Below are 14439 nucleotides of genomic sequence, written 5' to 3'. Positions count from 1 at the left end.
ATAGAATTCCTGGTAGCAACTGATAAAATTAATTACTCAGGCCAGAATAAAAATGTTCATGCTAAATACCCTCTAAGCTTAAAAAAAAAAAAAAACAAAAACAACAAACCAAACCAAACCAACCAAACAAAAAAAGTATTTCTCAAAGCCAACATCATGAACTTGAGAAAAACCCAAGCCATGTAGTACTGCATGTGCATATGCAGTTTTTCAAAATCAAGTACTTCTCATTTCTGGCTTAGCAAGGTAAGGGGGTTTTGGTTTTTTTTAAAAAGTGCTTAAACTTTGATTCAGGTCACAGAGCTACATGTTGGGAAAAGAACCCAAAAATCCACATTAGATTTCCAAACAAAACACACAATTCAGAAGAAAACTCACCGTATTAAACCAAAACTTCACAATTGGTGCATGATAAAATGCATAAAATTTCTGTGTAATTGGAAGTCTTTTAGGTTTTGCTGGAGTCTCCATATCATGCTTTTCTGAAGTACTGTCCAAGATCCTTACTTCTTTAAACACCTCCTAAAATGAAAGGACTGTTAACTTCACATAGAGAATACATGCTTTTGGACACCCATTTTAACTCCTGCTTTGATTTAAAAATGTAATTATTTATTTTAAGTTAGAAATATTGTTTTTATTATCTCCCCCTGACCCACATTACCATAGGTATTTCATCTGCTGCATTCTGGAAGTTGTTTTCACTGTCATCCATTGCCATTTGATGTGCATCTTGAGATTGAGGAATATGTGACATTTCAGCCTTGGTCTTATATTCCAACAGCAGTATAGCAGGAGGGAGTAAAATACTCAGTATCACCTGCAAAAGATGAAGACTAAGTGCAAATAGTTCACAGCTACGTTGAAGTATCAGAATACACCAACACACAGAATATCCTCTGAAAATATATTATCCAGATTTCACTTGCTTGTTATTGAGGAAAAAATGTAGGAAATAATTAGTTGTTATTACTTATATACACACTTAACAGGCTAAAATCACATATACAGAGTGTTCCTTGACTTGAAGATATAGGAAAGGGGAAGAATTCATGAATTCCAAAACTAAAAGCCACTAGAAAGAATGTACTCCAAGCCTGAAGATCCTGAGATGTTCTGTTTACACTCTGTTTTTTAATCCACTCCCAGAAATTCTGAAACTGTCTACTGTCAAGGTGTATTTAAAAAGCATATAAAAGTGGAGGTTGTGGGTTTGGGGTCTGGTTTTTGGGGGTGGGGTGTTGGTGGTTTTTTTTGTTTTGGGGGTTTTTTTCAACTTATGGTAGAAAAATGAGCTAAGGTATGGATGAAGAGAATAAGTAAAAGCTATTTATTGTCGTTAGCCTATTACAAAGCAAGCAAGAAAATGGTTAATCAGTTATGAAAGAGGATTTTAGTAGGTGACAAGTTAAATGATGCTTGTAGATATTTTGTAGGAAAGTTTTATTTCATTATATTTCTATAGCAACAATTAGGTTTTGGTACACCATCTCAAAGAAATATGCAACTCCCATTTTGGTTCAATTGATCTATATCACAGAGGGCACCATTGGAAAACCTGTCCCCGATTTGCCTACCCTTCTTTCATTCTGTGCCCTGCTTTTGTTCAGTTTCTTCCTCCAAAATAGGATATACACAAAGCTTTTCTACATCAAGTCTTACGTGCCGCCTGCAAAAAGCCAAAATGCATGAAACTATATTCTTACAGTGGGTTTTCTGTCTGTTAAGGTTTTTTACCACTATGTTTTTAGTAGTGGATTAGTATTCACATGATCTCTTTAAGCCTCTGATTAAAGGCTACTTGCCTGTTTTTTGCCTTCTATATTTCTGTACCTTATTTGAAAAGATAATAGAGTGTCAAAAGAAGAGTTTACAATAAATATTTCCAGTTTTGATTATGTTATAGGAGACTGTTTTACAGGATTGATTAACATAAGCTATAGTTGTGAAAGCTTTATACCAATAGCATTTAAACACATGCTTTCCTTCCATTTAAACATAAATTCCGTTGATCCTTTTTACACCAATAAACTGTGACACTGCTTACTTTGTACCATGAATTCTTCCTCATGTTCAGCCTTCCCATCCACATATCTGATAACAACATCTGCGTACAAGTATGTGCTACGAATGGACGAAGCCTTGATGACACTGCTAGCTTCAGACAAGTTGAGTTGCTCCAGTTTTTAAGCTCATAGGTTAGCAATTTCATTGCCATAGTTTCATCTTGTCGGAAGGACTGTTCTAACAGTTCAACTGCCAGTTGACCAAACTCACTAGAATGAATAAAAAACAACAAAACAAAATTTAGTATCCATAGAAATGACCTTGAGTTTAGGTTCAGTTTTCTTGTACGATCAAATTCCCAGTAGCACAGCTTGAAGGGACTATTACCTATCCCTTCTCTACAGATATACTGTACAGTAATTTATAACTACAACATGTGAATCGGTGACTTCTGTTAAAAACATATGCAGGATACAAACAGCTGTTAAAACATGCAAGGAAAGTACATGGAAGTAAGTAAATGGCACATTCAGTGTCATTTTAATTTAACTATAAATCATGACTCGTTAACAGCTCTCAAGAGAGAGCAGTATCTAACATAAAACATGTATTAGAGTGCCACTTAATCCTTTTTGCAAAAAGGAATTGTCTTCAAGTGTGCTAACAGAACAGTTTGGGTTGTGTTCATATATAGCCTGCTACTTTTACTGTAAATTTCAAGAAAAGAACTTTAACAATATAAATGTAATTTACTTGGAATACTGTTTCAGTTCTTCTGAAGTATCATCAACAAGGTCACTTTGTTTTGCTTCATATGCCATTGAACGATACACTTTGCAAGCAACTAAGGCTTTCGCCATGGACTCCTCCCCATGCTGCCAGAAGAAGAGGGCCATCTTCTGCCTCTTCATTAACACCGCCCAAAGTAACAGCTCGTTGAGAGGATAAGCAAAACGTCTCGTTTCAGGGTCATCTATGTCTACTATTTCATCTTTGGTTCTTTTCTTTTTTCCCTCTTCTGTACCAGTGTCAATCTTTAAAATAAAATCAGAAAGTTACATTTTTAAATCTCTAAACTTGGTCATTATATTGCCTCAGGCCTTCAAAAGACTGATTAACAAAAAAGAAGGCTGTGATAGCTTAAAGAAAAAACCCTAAAACATGAGAAGTGTGGTATGCTTGCTATTCAAGGACTGTTTAGATTATGTGTACTCAAGGTAAAGCTTATCTAATTTAAGATTCTGCTTACAACAGAAGATGCGTAGAGGAGTGTTTGGATAATAGTCAAGGCAACAGATAACAGACATTTCAGAGTCACAGACTTGCTAATTAAGGACATACATCCTCCTGGGCATTGAGAAAGGAGGGGTTGGCAAGAGAAACAAAGACCCTGGTGTTCTCTGATGATGCATAACCATAAAAGGACAAAAGGAGTAGGGGTATCCTTCCTCAAACGACCACCGAAGACCACCAGAGACCCCCATGCAGATGTAGAAGAATCTGGGATGATTGCTCAAGAGAACAACAGGTCTGTCATGCTTGCTCAAGATAATGAATATGCAATAGTTAGGCAAAACACATGTATTAGACAGACGTGGTGTTTTAACTGTAGTGTATAAGTATGGACTGAAAACCTCAGTAGGTGTACTCGATTTGTGGAAATCTTCCACCTTGCACCCTGCACAGAATAAAACAATGTCTCCTCTCTAAACATACTTTGTGTATTTTGGGAGTTACTTTCTGATCAGGTAACAATTACATAACTTGAAATAAAATGCTGAGTGATCCAATATCAAATTATAAAAAGAAAAAAGAATTTCTGAAGACTTGAAAAGCAGCTGGAACTTTTGTTCAAAAACTTCAGTTGAGTCCAATTCATTTTAATAGCTGGGAGACTGAATTACTTTGATTTAAAGATCAAAAGAAAAGCAGTAACTAATATACCTACATACAAATGAGGAAAATCATGGAGACTGCTTATAGTAAGCCAAATGGCCAAATCTTGCTCCGTCTACAAAGCCATGTGAGTCCCCCTCTATTGCTAGAACTGTGCCAAAGATAAGCCTTTTGCTCCCTAACATATCAAAACTTATCCAGAAGACTACTATACAGAAAGATAAACACTCTTTACAGAATCCTGTAAGCATGCTAGGCAGTTTATAATCAAGTACAAAAGCAAGGTTGAAATTCCAGCTTCAGCAAAGTCAGTAAAACTGCTGCTACTCGGATTTCAACAAGGTCCTCTACTCTTAACTACTTAAAATAAACCCCACCATGCTCTCCTCACACATCTGTACCTTTGGTTTATATGGCTGCGCTGTTTTGATGAAGTGATTGTGGCGCATTTTTTCTTTCTTGTCTGCCCTGTTACCAAAAGACTCATGGCTTTTACACATCTGAGGAGTAGTATTTGAAGGATTTCGCCCAGATCGCTGTAACAAGAATAAGAGGAAGGGGTTTGGTTTGGTTTCTTTACTCTTACCTACTAGGCATTATAAAATCATTTGTTTATAGCTAGATACTTAGTTGAGCAATTAAACAGTTACTTTGCTACTGAAACAGTGATGAACTGTTGCTTTTATGCAACAGCAACAACCAGAATTTTCACTGGATATTTAACAAGTTTTTTTGTGGTTTTTTCCTTTTTTTTAAGAAGTCACAAAGTAGGCAATTACGCTTGTTTTACAAGCTAAGATATCTGCATCCCAAGCCCTGTCCCTTCTTCTCCTATGAGTAGGAAAAGAGGGAATAACAAAGAAGGAATTTAGATGTGCTAGAATAAGGAGCAGGAGAACAAAACCTTTTGTTTGTCCTCAATCTCAAAACAGCTACCAGTTGCCCTCATAGGCCTTACTATTGCCTTTAAAAGAACCAGTCCATTTACAAGAACAACAAAACAATATGGATCTGATTTTTCTCCAAAATATGTAGAGTTTTTTTAATTGAGACCATACGAATCAGCATGTCCTGTTATCCAACTGCCACATACCCGATTGTTCCCGCTGAGACTATTGTATACAGCTCTAAAGCGTTTTCTTGTGTAGGTACATCTGTAGGTTCCTCCCATCAGATACTCAATAACCAGCCCCACATCAATCAGGTTGATTTTATATCCCGGAGGAAGATTTCCCTAGGAATACGAAAAGTATTCTTAGTTTTTCAAATTATAACCTTAAAGTTGTTTAGAGTGTTTCTATATATTACATCACAGCTTTAAATAAAAAACTAATTAAACCTTTCATGAATAAAAAAGCAAACAACCAAACCAAACCATCTACATGGCTCAATATTTATCTGTTTCAAAAAAGACAAGGTTATAGCTTCTTTTTTGTACGACCTCCCCTAGCAGGGTAGATGTTCATTCTGTTGGAGGCGGGGGGGGGGGGATGGGGACACTGCTTTTTGTCTGTTGTTTTAACAGCCAAAATTACTCCTAGCTGGAAGTATCAGCTTTCAATCCCCCAAAGAAGGAAAACAATCACAAGTAAGATGAAAGAGACAACACTCATCGGGTTTAACATCTTTCTGGCAGCAGGGCACTAAGCATACAACAGCAAGTACTGGTAACAACAGAACATCTGCAGAGGTAGCTTATTATTTACAATAAAACCTAACTAATAAACCTAAGATTAAATTGCCAGTCAAACACAAGATATCATCAAAAAACTAACATCGCTAATTTGACAGATATTTACATTTACAGCATACCTGTTTGACATCTCGAACAAGATGAAAGAGTGTTGGGTTAGTTGGGCCTTGTTTCTTTATAAAAAAAAAGAGGGAGGGGGGAAATTTGGAATGAGAAATTAGAATGCAATGACAACAAGAGAAGATTACAGTAGAAGCCAAATATTTTTGCATGTTGGCTCAAAAAAACCCAAAAAAACCCCAAAAAACCAAAACATAGTTTTTAAACAAACAGTAGCCATCAAATAAATGCAAATATTTCAAACTACCGTATTAGCTATAGACTATTTCCTTTTTTGTTGCATTTGACTTCTGTTTTAATTTGGGACATAATTAATACACCCATAGTTCGTCCAAAAAGGGCGGGGGAGGGGGACCCAACAGAATGCAAACAGCAGCATTATGGGGTTTTTATATTATTAAAATATAATATTACAGAGACAAGCTTTAACAAATAAACATTTTAGTTTACAGGAACACACACAGACTGACATTCATGTTTACAGTATTGCAGGATCCATAGTAAAAGCTCCCATACTTTTAGAATTTTTAGTCTGAACATTCCCTCTTTTTACCAAAGTGGATTTTTCTTTCTTCTCTGATTTCCTCTGAGTGCATGAACTATTACACTTTTAGACACACAGTTACCCTAGCTCCCATACGGAACTCAATCAAAAGCACATCAAGTGTGTAAAAGCACCACCATAAAAGGTTAATTAAAAAAAAAAAACAAACCAAATAACAAAAACTCATCACATGGGCTCCTTTACAGAGCTTTACTAGCTAAAGAATTCCTTTTTTTTCTTCTTTCTATTATGATAATTTTAACTGCTATGGACAGAATTCATTTTATGAAGCCCTAACAATACTGTTTATAGACCTCACATTTCGTGCACAAGTTTCACACATCTGACTTTCTCTTGTTCTCTTCCCCACTGTGGTTTACACATTTCATATGTTCCACAACAAGGCTACAATTTTCCCTTTAGTATCTATCCCCAACATCAGACACAGATGTACATCCTGCTGACAAACTATTTCTGGTATCATTTCTGGAGAGCCAGAAAGCAGCTGTGGCACTACAAAGCAGCCAGACAGCATGCACTTCTCAACTCTAACCTCGTGGGAGGAAGCCTTCCCTATCAACACCCCATGGCTTTCAGACTGGTGCATATGACCCAGTATACAACACACTGAGCAACTAAAAAGCTGTTCTAAAAGTAACTTAAAAAGCAGTCATTCACTTACTGTATTATAAAGTTCTTCCAGTCTGGGAATTGTAAGAAATTTGTGCATGCTTACTCCATTTTCAATCAGAAGTTTCACAAACGCAACTCTATCCATCACAAGGGCATCTAACATAGCCTGTTCCAGAGACCCAACCTACAACAAATAGGTAATAAGGTAGAGCCTGGAGAGAACCAGTAAAACAGGGCATCACAAAAGTAAGTTTACTTAGATTACAGATCAACCTCATTCATTTACAGGGCTGGGGAAACCTTATATGTCTACAAATACAAAGATGTCACCCTTGGTTCAGAAAATTCCCTGAACTTCACACAATTACAGGATGAGAGAATATTCTGAAGACTTGATCAGCAAGTCTTATACTCTTCCATAGGTATCTCCTACTGACACAGTACATGGGACTAAGTAGATGTTTGGTTTAACATAGTTAAGCTGTTCTCACAGATTGATATTGGATAAAACACAAGGACGTAAAATATTTAAAGCACAATTTGCTTCAAAGACAAATGCTCAGAACCATAATTGCTATCAGCGAGCCTTGTAGTATGTACTTTTGACTGCACACTCACATAAGATTGTGTTTTATTTTTACTGCAATATGGGAAAAAGGCAAGATCCACAACGTAGTTTTCAAACTAAATAGACTACAAGAAACAGACATTTTGTCCTCTCCCTCAAAAGACACCGCAGTACTGCCAACAGTGCATTTTACTAGATGTTCCTCAAGAACTTCTATGACCATGCAACTGTAAGGAAGAAAGAGATCTGACTAACATGAATTCAGCTTCCACCTTTTGCAATGTCTTTTCTCCCCTAGTTATTCAGAACACTTAGCACATTTCTAAAATTTTTGACCCATTTTCAACTACACAATTACAAGACAGCTGTAACACTACACAGTATGCATAAATTATTGTCCTCAAAATAAATGTGTCAGTATTCTACAGTCTCTCTCTACAAAAGTCAAAAGACTCATTCTTTACAGTAAGTTGAGTTTCTCTCTTTTAGAAAATATAATTCTGCTTAATCCAGACCATTACATACCAGCCATTGTTGCCCATAAACAAAAACATGATTTTTGGCTATGTCAACTCTATCCCACGCAAGTGTAAGAACAAGCTGGTCAAATGCAGATGCATTCGTGCCTTAAGAAGGAAAAACAATAAAAAAATTTGAAATTAATTAAAATATAAGATAATAAACAACTTTGCTTCCTAATAAGGCCAAATCAAGCAATCCACCACAAAGTTATATAGTGTATTTCATCATTTATGACACATTATGGCATTATACAATGAGAACATACAGTAGATAATTCTTTGCTTAAAAACTAAAGATCCCTACAGATTATAGTATTTTATAAATAATCCATCATATAAACACTAAACAATAGCTGGGGATTCAAAACGCTCTTAAAATTAAGTGTCTCACCTTTTAACAATGCTGTAAGTATTGCAACATCAATGTCCTGATGTTCATCTGACCCAATATGAAAAACTGTAATCTGTCCAAAAGGATAAAATAGGGAAAACATATTTTAAAGTTATTTTTAGGCAAAGGTCATTAGCTCCAGTCTTTCATGTCAGGAATTGAGATACATTAAAAGTCACCTTATCTTTGATGCAATTTAAGTCTATGCTCGATTTAAACTTAGCTTTAGTGTGCACTCTTGTTTTTTTTTTTTCTAACTGGGTGCCACATGAGACAATCCTTTATGAGAAAAAGCATAGCAGAAACCCTTTACACTCTTCAGTCAATTTGAACTTCTTTTCCCACTATGATTATAATTCTCTGTTGTCTATAAACACCACACAGTATTCTGTTTACCCCTCCAGTTCATTCTAGATTATAAGATTAACCTGCCACCAAACATGTGTAGCCAAATATGACAATTTTAAACCTCGGAACAGCACAATATGATGTCCAAACGAAACACCAGTACCTGAACTCAGGCTACATATAAAGCTCTAAAGTGCTTTTGCTTTAAGCATGCAGTGATAGTAGACCTTTGTTAGTACAGTCATCATTAAAAAATTAAAAAAAAAGGCAAAAGAAGTTCCAAGGTTTTCAAAAATCAAAGCAAGAAAAAAAGGACAGCAACCCAAACACAAAATACATACACACTTAAAACCAAACCAGAATCCAGTCATCTGAAAACAAATAGGCTTGGAAACAACAACAAACTCTGATTACCAGAAATAATCACAAGAACGAAGTCTCTCTTGGCCATGAAGTAAAGTACACACGAAAACTGTATTTGACTATCTTCTGTAACTGGAAGATCCATTATGTCCACAAAAGATTTTTGAATGACTCTTGATCATATACAACATTGAGATACAATTTAATATTATATCCACAAATGCATGCACCTTGCATAAAAAAATTTTACGGCAAGATCCACTTACAAGTTCTTTTTTTTTCATGCATTCCAGCAGAGTCTGAAACAAATGAACTGCTTCACTTTGACCAAAGTTAAATGTTTTTTTGATGGTTGAAATGATTTCAGGCTCAGCACCCTCAGGAACACTCCTGAGATTGAAACAAACAAACAGGAAAACACATTGTTATAGATGAACAGTAAGAACAACGATGCATTTAATTAATTTCAACATGTCAGTTCAAAGTCCTGCCATCTATAAGCTTATTACTGTTTCAGTGGCAAAATCCTGGGTAACCTTTAGAAAGAAGTATAGGTTGCTTAATCTATGACTTTCTACTACAGCCTTGTAAAAGTAACTCAGCTTGTCTCCCTTTCCTGCCCATACCCAGTTCTGAGAAACTCTCAACTAAAAGATTTTGACACAAAATACTAAGTACTCACTCCCCTGAATAAGACCTGCTTCTGATCTTACTATGGACAAAGCTGTTTGGTTTACTGCTATGTTAGATCCCTGCCTCCTGGTTCTGAGGCAGTCCCCTCAACAAGGACCCAATACGTTTAAGGATTTATGCAAGACTAACAACTAACTAGAAATCACAAAGTATTGTGGAGCCCAAGCACATCCCTTTTATTATTTGAAACTACACTTAAAACAGACAAGTGTTTTCTACTCTAAACAGAAGTGTGTAAAAAGTTCAGTTTTAAGACTACTCAGAAGAAACAATATAGAAACTTCTGATCCTGTGCTGGTTTTGGCTGAGATACGAGTTAATTTTCTTCATAGTAGCTAGTATGGGGCTATGTCTTGGATTTGTGCTAAAAACAGTGTTGAGAAAACAAGGATGTTTTTGTCATTGCTGAGCAGTGCTTACACAGAGTCGAGGCCTTTTCTGCTTCTCACCCCACCCCACCAGCGAGCACAGGAAGAAGCTGGGAGGGGACACAGCCGGGACAGCTGACCCCAACTGACCAAAGGGATATCCCAGACCATATGACATCATGCTCAGTATCTAAAGCTGGGAGAAGGAGGAGGAAGGGGGCGAGCATTCGGAGTTATGGCATTTGTCTTCCCAAGTAACTGTTACACATGACGGAGCCCTGCTTTCCTGGAGACGGCTGAACACCTGCCTGCTGATGGGAAGTGGTGAATGAACTCCTTGTTTTGTTTTGCTCTGCTTGCATCCGCGGCTTTTGCTTTACCTACTAAACTGTCTTTACCTCAACCCACAAGTTTTCTCACTTTTACCTTTCCGATTCTCTTCCCATCAGGGAAGAGTGAGCGAGCAGCTGCATGGTGCTTAGTTGCCAGCTGGGGTTAAACCACGACAGATCTCTTTTCAGAAATGTTACTACTATGCAACAGCTAACTGCATGAAAATACTTCCATTCAATGTAGTCAAGTGGTATTTTCAAGCAGTTTGGTAACATACTATTCTCTGTGTTATTCTCACATCTCTGGAAGGTCTGGTCAGCTCTGACTTCGGTTGAGCAAAACTGTTGTGCACAGTTCCATTTATCACTTAAGTTACTGTGGCTTTGTTAAATTTTGAAGTTGAAGCAGACAGAGCATTTAAACTGAGAGCTGAGTCCTCTAGTTAAAATGGTGTAACAAAATTACTGTACGTAACTGAAGTTACACATGAGATGTTCCCCTAATTTAGGACACAGGTGCGTACAGTTTTCCTATCCTTTTTGTAAGTATTGCTAAAGCAAGCATACACTACAGAATTTGGTGCAACTGGTACAAGGTATGTGGGAAGAACCTAGAACTAAGAGAGAAGTCTTGGTCTTTAGCCAGACCTATTATTGCAGTCAACCTGGAAATCCACATCACAGGCAAGATTACACTCTGCTTTTAGCCTTTCTTTCCACAGAAAAAGCTCTTGTACAAATTCATTAAGGAATGGTCTCAAAACCCATCTATGTATGACTGATAGTTTAGCTAGGAGTGCTAGGACTTACCCTCCCTCCTCTGTTTGCTTGTGAACATACGCCAATATGTCTGCAGCTCTACCAGTTCCTTCACATACTACCACTGGCACAGGAGGACTTTCTTGAAGGAAGTCTAAAACTGTGAGTATGACGTTGGGGCCACCTTCAAAGACAAGTGCCACCACAGGCACACCTTGGCCGATTCCTATAAAGTTGCAAATAAATATTATACACTTACAACATTGTCCAGTTTTTAAGGAATACTAAGATTGATTTTACATATTTAATAAATCAATTATGTCCCTTCTACTGAATAAAAATTAAAATGCTGCCTGCCAGACATTTTAACTGTTGCTAATGCACAGTTTCAAGCACTGTTTATACTTTGGACGGGGGGGAAAGCACTGCAAAGAAACTGATAAATACAACTGAATACAGTCTACAATATAGAAGAGATTCTTCACAGAAATATTCCTGAACTAATGCAGAAAAGTGAACATTTTTTCTTTAGGGAACTCCCCTTCTACCTTCCCCCCGAATAGTTTCCAAAGATGACAACATGTATACAATTTGAACATAGCTACGTGGAAACCCTCTACTGACAGGAGTATTGCAAAAGCATTCCTAGAAGAAAAAAAAACCACACGTGTTGGTCCATAATTGGGAAAACACCAAAAGCAGTCATGGCTTCTTTGCACAAACACAGATTATGTTTTACAAACTCAGTTGCCCCATTGTGAAACTGCAAGTGATCAGTGTCAAAACCATGAATCAATCAGACCAGCAAGGCCTGACAACATACTAACAACTCAAGTGACGTACGTTTGCTTTATGAAAGCAAAACTGACAACTTTATTCAAAAGAACCCTCCTCTCTGGTCCCACAGAAATCCTAAATCTACCAGCAGTATCTAGGGCCCAAAGCAGCAGCTGAAATTTGCAAAATTCATTTCATTCAGACCTGAAACATAAACAAAAGACTAATTTTTCTATTTTCTCATTCAGATGTTTGGTGCAAGTACCTTTGTCATTAAAGCATAGTAACACTCAGTCCTCGGGCATCAGAATTACTTACTTGCATGGATCCGTTGCAAATTAATAGTTTTTTCCAGTTCTCTCCGCAATTTAACTTCTGCTCCATACTTTCCCACCGTTCCATCATCCACCAGAATGAAATGGGAATGGAGATTATTTAGGACGTTTAGTTTACTTAATGGGTTTAACAAGGTTTGATATGGAGCGACCACCTAAGTACAAGCACACAACAATGTCTTTTACTTGTAAAGATTCACATTTGTTTCTGTGAAACTTAACTTTTTGTGTAGACACAAGAAGTAGTGGCTCAACAAGAAGCACTGACACATATAAGCATGCCTTGGGTCAGGATACACCAATACCTGTAGCTCTTAACTTTGTGCAGGAAAGCAGATAACAATATCACAAAAGGATTCTGTTCTGAAGGATAACAGAGAAAAGATCTGAAAAGGTGTCTTTTGGGAAAACTTGTGACTGCTCTAGCAAACAGTAGCATTGAAGATTCCGCATCAAATTTTTTCAACTTATCATCCTCTGTAATTGTGAATTCTCTGTAATACTTTAGCATTTTTGTTATTTGATTCAGTTATATCAGTAGGGGGGGGAAAAAAGGATTAAGTACTTGAGAACAAGCTCCTCCTCTAGCGCATTTGCATTTTGCAACTCGTTTAACACTAATGATCTTGCGTAAGTCACAGATGTCAATGTATCTTTATAGTAAAGCAAGTATTCCGATGATGCGAAGTAAGTGAAAAAACACGCTTGAGCAGATCTGTCAAAAAGTAAGTCAGGTAAATCATTATTTCAGTTAGGTAATTTATCCTTACATCTCTTCCAACAAGGTCATTTCTGTTTTCAATCACTCCCCATGGAGCAATCCCAATAGTGCAAATCTTTCGAGATGATCTGGAAGCATGTTCTCTTAGAGCATCACCAACATGTTTTGCAACACCTGTTTGTGCACAAAAAGATTTCAATGTATTGAATGCCGCATCTTATTAAGAAATATGACCGTTTCATTAGTTAACTGGGCCTTTAAGGATCTGGAAACTTATTTGACACAACAGCAAAGAAAAAGCACCATACTACATCTACCAAAAGGAAACAAAGTACTATGTAGCAGTAATTCAACAAAATAAATACTAAGCTAGTAAGAACTAGAGTTTCCAGTACATTACTGTATTTGTTTTAATCACATGAAGTTTTTCCTCTTGCATTTTCAAAAACAAAACGGAAAAAAAAAAAAAACCCACCCCAAAACCAAACCAATCAAAAAAAAGCCCCCAAAACCAAAAACCCCCACCTTTGTGTTGTTTCTCTTTGCAAGACAGAACAGCAGCCCGCTTCCAACCGCACATGTTCAAAATGTATTATTTTAATTGAACTTGACAAAACTCACTCAAATTTACTTTGCTTTAAAATGAAGCTATGCATCCATTAAATCTTTTGGCTCTTATAAACTGTAATCCACTTAACTGTGCACATTCATTGGTACTTCTTTACCTGTGTTCACTCCTCCAGTTATAATCCAGGCTCCTGTTGTTACTGCAGCTTTAATAAGACCTTTGCCAAGCAACTGTTTGATGCGTGGGTGAAGTTCAAATTTCTGCATGCCCCCATGTACAGATATAACAAGCTTTGGCAACTCCATCTGCCATTCTTTAAGCATAAGTTGCAGAATAGCTTCAGGCTTAGTGTCATATGACAATCGCACATACTGCAGGCACAAGAAGAGAGTTAAAAGGTTCTCAAATCATCACAGAATCAATGCATAAAAAGAAGAAGCAGGATGTATTTCAGGATATATTATCCTATTTCTGGCTATGGAAAATGTAATTCACTTTCTCAAAACACAGCAGATGCAATAAATGAACAAGCTTACTTTATATCCTTCAGAATTAAGGACAAGACAGTTAACAGTTTTGAAAGAAAGTTTTGGAAAGGGAACGACTGTAGAAAGATTATGTTACTCCAGCCTACTGGCACAGTAACCTAGAAAAATGAATCTTTATGAAAGCATTGGGTGATCTCTAAATTAGATGGAATTCAGAAATATTATAAAAGTTCTGCCACCTACTGGGGAGAGGCTTGCACGTCCATGGTGAAAAGTTTTACAGAAAGACAGTTGCTTGCTTTTCATTCCCTATT

General features: G+C 36.8%; 1 protein-coding gene across 1 annotated transcript in view; it reads right to left on the bottom strand.

Moving 5' to 3' along the window:
* Positions 1-14439, bottom strand: part of TRPM7 (transient receptor potential cation channel subfamily M member 7) — a 61580-nt gene that overhangs the window by 19725 nt on the left and 27416 nt on the right. Inside the window, exons 5-19 of the mRNA XM_030014765.1 lie at positions 13795-14008; positions 13119-13243; positions 12332-12503; positions 11288-11462; positions 9351-9474; positions 8374-8446; positions 7987-8087; positions 6943-7077; positions 5716-5769; positions 4997-5137; positions 4305-4439; positions 2761-3041; positions 2048-2276; positions 665-820; positions 379-522 (exon numbers count right to left, since the gene is read on the bottom strand). Of these exons, the coding sequence (XP_029870625.1) occupies positions 379-522; positions 665-820; positions 2048-2276; positions 2761-3041; positions 4305-4439; positions 4997-5137; positions 5716-5769; positions 6943-7077; positions 7987-8087; positions 8374-8446; positions 9351-9474; positions 11288-11462; positions 12332-12503; positions 13119-13243; positions 13795-14008 (2259 nt within the window). The remainder of the gene's footprint in view (positions 1-378; positions 523-664; positions 821-2047; positions 2277-2760; positions 3042-4304; positions 4440-4996; positions 5138-5715; positions 5770-6942; positions 7078-7986; positions 8088-8373; positions 8447-9350; positions 9475-11287; positions 11463-12331; positions 12504-13118; positions 13244-13794; positions 14009-14439) is intronic.

This window comes from Aquila chrysaetos, chromosome 5 (genome assembly GCF_900496995.4).
Source record: "Aquila chrysaetos chrysaetos chromosome 5, bAquChr1.4, whole genome shotgun sequence".
NCBI lineage: Eukaryota > Metazoa > Chordata > Aves > Accipitriformes > Accipitridae > Aquila > Aquila chrysaetos.
This window is presented reverse-complemented; position numbering and strand designations above follow the sequence as displayed.